The sequence below is a fragment of the Salarias fasciatus genome, chromosome 1 (assembly GCF_902148845.1).
Source record: "Salarias fasciatus chromosome 1, fSalaFa1.1, whole genome shotgun sequence".
Lineage (NCBI taxonomy): Eukaryota > Metazoa > Chordata > Actinopteri > Blenniiformes > Blenniidae > Salarias > Salarias fasciatus.
In genome coordinates this window covers 35,810,747-35,817,877 of record NC_043745.1, presented here as the reverse complement: position 1 = coordinate 35,817,877, position 7,131 = coordinate 35,810,747, and the positions used below count along the sequence as shown (strand labels likewise).

The 7,131-nt window shown below is 38.8% G+C and overlaps 1 protein-coding gene across 2 annotated transcripts; it reads left to right on the top strand.

Moving 5' to 3' along the window:
• Positions 1 to 2,599: 2,599 nt before the first annotated feature.
• Positions 2,600 to 6,050, top strand: LOC115388712 (clumping factor B-like). Of its 2 annotated transcripts, none has more exons than XM_030091984.1 (5): positions 2,600 to 2,757; positions 4,298 to 5,089; positions 5,197 to 5,256; positions 5,349 to 5,427; positions 5,530 to 6,050. In XM_030091984.1, exons 1-5 carry the CDS (start codon positions 2,691 to 2,693, stop codon positions 5,705 to 5,707), a joined length of 1,176 nt encoding a protein of 391 aa, XP_029947844.1. In that variant the 5' UTR covers positions 2,600 to 2,690; the 3' UTR covers positions 5,708 to 6,050. The 2 variants fall into 2 exon arrangements, with proteins under 2 accessions (XP_029947844.1, XP_029947836.1); XM_030091976.1 differs by having other exon boundaries at positions 5,194 to 5,256.
• The last annotated feature ends 1,081 nt before the right edge of the window (positions 6,051 to 7,131 follow it).

The window sequence follows — 7,131 nt, the reverse complement described above, 5'->3', positions numbered from 1 at the left end:
TTTTTTTTTAATAACGTCCCTGATATGTGGTTTAAATCTAATTTCAGAGTGAAATATATCGAAAATGTTCACTTTATCACAGGGACATCATAATTTTCTTTTTTTTTTTTTCAATTAAAAATTCAGTTTTCCCTCTCTGGACTAAATGTGTAATAATTACACCTACCTTTTGTTGTGGTTCAGATGTAAAAAGTTCTTTGCTATCCAAATTGAATTTAAAATGAATTCAATTTGCTCTGGAGACACAGCTATGTATAATTGTGTGTCTTCTGCATATCTATGAAAGTTTATGTCTCCTAATGACATTTAATCATGGTAGCAAAGAGAAATAATGGTAACAGTTTCAGAGACACCGATAACATTGTGAGGTCTTTCTGAGAGCTGTGAGGTCTATTGAGGTTTTAAATAAGTGTAACGCAGAGCAGATGACTTTCACACACAGTAAACTAATCTTATTAACTCTGAACTTTTATGCTGAGCACACACTGACTACTGTTTAGGCACATAAGAAATACTCTTAACTGCCAACATAGCATTTAATCTTATGCTTCCCATACTTTTCTTTAAATATATTTTTAATTTAAGACCAAATACTGGACTATGAATTTACATTAAATATTGTTAATTAACTAATTAAATACACAATAGAAAAAAAAAGACAACAGGAAGCATGTTAGGTGCTTTTATGAACAATCAGATATGTCTTTAGCTCAGAAAAGAGCCGACGCTTACTACAGCTTTAATACATTAAATGAGAATTCGACAGCATTCGTCACAAGTGAGATTGTGGCCGTCTGTTACCCACTCACTCATTGGACGACCACAGTGTGACACAGTTTAAATGCTGAGTCACCAGCGGGGTCTAGCCAGCGTAAACTCACTCTTCCTGGCTGCTGGATCAGAGATGTGTGTTTTAGTCCTGCGGTTTTCCCTGTTAGGCATCACAGTTAAAACACACAGTCAAGGTCTTGTCTTAACAGTTACAGAAATGAGCCCATAGTGGGTGTGGAATGCAAGTCTGGACGAGCGCTCACCCACACACGCTGACTAATTCATGACGAAGGCTGAAACTTCACGAACGTGCCAGACAACTTAAGGCAACAGGCTCGGCAGTGACGTACGGATTTCCTGTTGGATACAGTTATCATGAACAGCAAACAAAGCCTGAAACCGAACCAAATTCATCGCCAGAGTTTTCATTAAAGTTGAATTTGCGTACTGAAAATCTGAATGTGGGTCAAATGAGGAGAGTGTTTGTTGTGGCATTTGTGTTACCAGGATTTTTCTTTGACATGACGGACAATGAAGTAATGAGGGATGACTGAACCGCTCATGTTTGATCATTTTTCTGAGGGAAAACAAACAGTTTTCAGGGCAATACTCGTTCTGCCAACACATTTTGCATTTTCATAGAAGCTGTTTCATCTGATAAGCAAGGCAATGTCACAATGTTTGTCACTATAAAGTTCAAACACACCTCTTTCATTTCTTTTTTACACCATTTCTTTTTTTGCGTCCAGCTCAAAATCACAATGTAAATAAATTCAAAACATAATTTCTTGCTAACTAATCTAATGTTGAGATTTCATATGACTTTATCTCTTTCACTTTGACTTTGACATTTGAGTAACTTCGACATGCTTAAATCATATATGCACGTTCATTTTATGAACACTGAGCCCACACAGTGTTATCAGTTCATGACAGAAGAAAGACATTCTCCTCTGATTCCTGTCATTTTATGGACACACTCCCCATTTTATACACCTGTCCACGAGTGGTAAGGTACAGTATCCATAAAACAAACTGTCGTGAATTGTTCTGTCGCTGTAATATACATATTGTTAATTTTTCCAACTACTAGAATACCACACACACACACACACACACACACACACACACACACACACACACACATGCGTTTAAGTGTTTTCGTGCCACAACACTGGCTTAAACTATTATTTCTATCATCAGGTTCACTTTGAACATACACATACAAACATATCGTAAAAGCTTGATGCAGAGATTTTATACATTAAGTTAACACCAAAAAAATTTACTAGTGTATCAAGTTTAAGTACTATAATTTAGAAAAAAAACTACTATGTTTTACTAGTGCTCTGTAAACACATAAATAACCTAACTGAACCTACCGTAACAAAAGTAAAGTTCCCGATATATACTGTATAGATTAAAGACAGTAAAGAAGCACACAAATAGAAAGAAATTCCATAAATAGATATTGATATTCACTGTTTCTGCCTGTCTGTCTGTCTATCTATCTATCTATCTATCTGTCTGTCTGTCTGTCTGTTGGATCCTGAAACAGTTTCTTCCCCCTTCTTCACACTTTTTCCAATGTGTATTAAATAAACTGAGCATTTAAATCATCAATGTAACTACTAATAAGTATAAATGAGTAAACTGTATGTGGTTCATAGAAGAAGAAGAAAGTCCAAGCGTGAGAAAAAGCATTGGGTAGAGGGTGTGTCAGCAGGTGTGCCAGCCTTCTCCTATGATGTGTGTGTCACCAGCTATTGTCCTGATGTAACACCTACCTGCTGCTGTGTATAAAAGGCAAACGCGTGATTCATCTCACACAAGTCACCAGCTCAGGCTGCCAAACAGTTTCGCCTCGCTGAGAGTTGACATCTGGCTTTAGTCGTCCCTCTGCATTCTTTGACGTGAAGATGAGGAATCTTCTTTTCGGAGTTATTCTTGGACTTCTCGCTGTTGTGTTTTCAACACCTGTGGATAGTAAGTATAGATTTATATCATTAGGTTTCAAACTTGTGGAAATCTTAATCACTCAAACTGACAAGCTCTGTGTGTGTTGAGTATGTGGTGTTTCATGTAAAGTCCAAATCCATGCTGAATTTCTTTGCTTCTTTAGAAAGAAACAGTCATATTCAATGATTCGCTGTTAAATTCTGTCACTCTCGCCTCAGGAGGTAATATTAATGAGCCTTTAACCCCTGAAACAAAGTGATGTCTTTAATGCAGACTTTTCAATAATCCTCACAGTGTCCCTTTCTTCACCCTCTGAGTCAGCACTTTACCTGCCTCCAACTAGGATGCTCTCTGTGTTCCGGGTTTAATTCTTTTTCCAAGAGTCGTATTTCATTTCCAACGTGCAGGTCTCGCTGGCAACTCCTGACCGCACACAGAGGTCTTTGTGAAACGCTCTGAGCTGCTCCAGGAGGTGCATTAATGCGTTTGTCTTGAAAAAAGAAAAAAAGAAAAAAGGGAAACCAAAGATCTGCAAAAAGCTGTTTCACAAGTTTGGGCAACTGGTAAACTAATAGGGAACAGCGGAGCTTAACATGACTGAGCAGAAATTCAATGCTGAGCAAAGATATGTGGTTTGATGCTCAGGCTTTAACTTCTCTTTAATTAACTTCACAAAGAAAACACTACAGTAGATTATGGCTTTTCAGATTTAGGGACAAAAAGGGTGCCTCTTGCTAAAATTCGACTTACAAAAGTATTAATTCTGCAGTGCATACTGTTGAATTAAATGCAATCAGTTTGTCATGGATTGACATTGCTGCACATCATTTCAGGACTTATGTAAGAAGGTCATTGTAATTAACAACAGTAGTGATGGGTATAGAGACAAAACAAGAATTGTGCCACAAAAAAAAAAAAAAAAAAAAAATATGTTCTTGATTGCTCTGGTATTTGATATTTTCAAGACATTTTCATTGAAAATTATAACATCTCAAATGAACTATTTTTTTAGGCATTACTCCAAAGAGAATGAAACAAAACCCTTTTTTCAATCTTAAAAATAAAAACTTATATAATCTTTAGCTGTCAAATTAACATAGAGAGGTACAAAATGAGGCAGGGTTTCAGTGAAAGTAACTCCAAAACTCACAGATGAGTTGTTTGACCATCAATTGGTGTTTTGCATGATTGAAAATAAGACTATCATTAGGGTAGAATTGTACTTCCTTCCTGCCATCTATGGCTTCCTTCCAACATAAACAGCAAAAGGCCTGCAGCCATGGCAGCTCATTTGTGTTGGGTGTGTCAACATTTCAAACTGATGCTTTGATGAGGATCCGTTTCTTTTGTTATCCCACCAATACTCTATTAGTCACAAAGGTTAATCATTACTATGTTTTACCACACCTTCAAAGCAGGTCACGAAACAAGCTAACACAAGAATTTGGAGCAAAGTACACAAGTTTTGTGGCGTATCTAAAGAGCCTGGTAACTTTCCGCTCTTGTCAGGGCTGGTAGGTAAATACTTAAACTGATCCAAGGATTTTTTTTTTTCTCTTTATCCTAGATGTGACCCAGATTCCCACCAAACCTGATGATGACATTCTCAGAGAGGTCTTGGAGGATGGGTACCTGGTCGATGAAAAGACTCCCCGTGTGCTGACGACTAATCCACCCAGAATATACACGACCGTTCAGCCATCCCAGCAGCCGACGTCTGACTCCAAAAGCATCGAAATAGAGGGCAGCGCCGAGGCCAACGCTGAGCCTGCCACAACCCCCACACCCACGATGAACACGACACAATCTGAGAACTCCACCTCTGTAGAGGAGGCTGGAGACGCTGGTTCAGTTACAGCAACCACCCAAAGCTCTCACTCAAAGTTCATCTCTTCATCAGTCCCACCCAAAGCCCCCTCTACCCCCGTTGTTACAAATCAAGCCACTGACAGCGAGGACTCCAGCGGGGATCTTATGGGCAATGGGAGCTATGGTTCCGGGTCAGGAGACTTCCAGAACTTTGTGACAGTAGCCAGCAAGACCACCAGCTCTGACACAAAGAAAAGCACAGTGCCAGCATCTTTTCCTGTGGGTGAAGATTTGGATGACGAGTCAGAGCCAGGCACAGAATCAGAGAAGGAATCAGAATCAGACATAGCATCGAAATCAGACGAAGAATCAGACAAACCATCGGACAAAGAATCGGACAAACCTTCAGAGGAAGAATCAGACAAAGAATCAGACAAAGCTTTGGACAGAGAATCTGACAAAGAATCAGAAACAGAGTCAAGCACCAAATCCGGATCCAGAAAGTCCAGGATATCCATTCTTGAAATGGCAACACAACAGCAGGGTCATGGTAAGTATCAAGGTTTTATACAATATTAATGTCTACAGTCATGTCATATTGCCTTAATCTGCTGCCTATGATAAACTATAACTCAGAATTTTTCTCTTCCCAAGTAGGCAAGGTGGTATTAAACGATCAGACACCGAAGACCAATGCCCAGCACAGCAGAACACCAGGTGAGCACCCACTATTTATTCAAAGACATTCCTTTGTGATTAGCCCCTGGTTTAAAATATTCCACCTGAGTAACACTTTCTTGTATTCACAGGTTGGATCATCATCGTCGCATTTATCGTTGGCCTTGCGGCTCTCGTTATGCTCTGTGTTGCCATCGCCACCAGGGACAAGTGAGAACATTTATATGGATAAAATGATAATCGCTGGAGTGTATTTTTCTTACTTGAGCTAATTGATAACCCCCTCCTGTTTTCTTTGTTCTAATGGAATAGGTGGAATGGACCACCCAAATCTTCCCAGCTGGAGATCCAAACCAGCTCCTCAGATCAGCAGAGGGAGCAGGAGATGACGACGTTCGTGAGCAAAGAAAGTCCCAGGGAGAATGGAAAAGCAGCAGAGTACACAGTCATTCCTCTGGATGAGCTTCCAGAGAATTATTCATCACACTGAGGATCAGAAACAAACTCTCTGGAGACTGGAGACTCATCACACAGCCACAGAACTGTGTTTGAAGCCGAATGATTTGATCAGAGGAACAGAAACGTCCAGGCTGTTGAGCAAAAAAAGTTTTATTTTTGTATATATATATGTGTGTGTGTTTTCTATGTGGAATTCCACAGCTTCGGGCCTCTATTACACACTTTCTCTGTTTTGTATCTACAACATTTTCCTTGTTGTATTTATTGCCGTGTATCACCTGTAAAGTAGAAGACTGCTCTATTAAGATGTCAAATGTCATTTATTTCAAATGTAAAATAATAACAGTGTTTTTGTTCATTGCTTTGTCAGTTTTTTTAAAAATAATAAATAATATTTTTGTCTCTTGGTAGGGACACAGAAATGATCCTATCGGATGTTTTCAAAAGTTTTTTTTTTGTTTTAATATTGTTAGATTATCTTATTGATGACCCAGTTGTGGATTGTGACTTATGTTAAGCTGCTCTATGGTTTGCTACCATATTCATAATGGAAGGCTGGAGCATTTCACAGTTGTCAGGCTGGTATCTGCTGTTCTCGGCAGCCTACGCAGCCCCTTTTTAACAACTGTAACAGGCACTTATTGAACGCTGGTGCGCTGTACTGCATCCTCCACAAGGCAAGAAATAAGACCACGGCAGCTCCTCGATAAACGTTTATTTGTTTCCATTAATACTTACACACAAGTATTAAAATATTTACATGCTTTCAGTCCACAAATACATAATGGTGCTTGTGATTGCTTGGACATCATTACCCAATTGAAATGTATTCAGCCAGTCAAAGTCATGGACATTTAGCATAATGAGCCAAAAAAAAAGCCCATTCTTGGACCAATAGGTGCATGAAATCCACAATAAAAGATACAAAATATGACTCCTAATGACTCTAATTATAATACAATATCACATTTTCATTACAAAAGAAGAAATCACTTGCTACACTTGCCAGGTGACTAGGAACATACTCTAAATTGAAACCAGGACCAATAACAACTGCAATGGATTTAAAAGTAATTTAATTAATTCATAGATAATAGGATTTTGATGTGAATCATGGTGTGCTCATCATTCATTTGGGAGTCTCTCTTCCGAGACAGTGCTTCAGCCGAACGCTTCCCATCGTCTCACAACATGTAAGTGTACTGTGGATTCTCACACCAGCATTGTTAGGCACCCAAAACTAGCCTTCAATAAGCACTGAACCCTTCAAACACCAGATTTGCAAAGGCCAAAAAAGCATTTGCTCATTAAAAAGAAAGGGCTGTGGAAAGTGTTCGACCACATTTCTCCAAACTTTATTTTTATGTATGTGAATAACCCTGAGTTTACAATCTACCAAGACATGTACTGGTCCATCGAACAAAATCAAATACAATGCACTACCATCGTTGCATA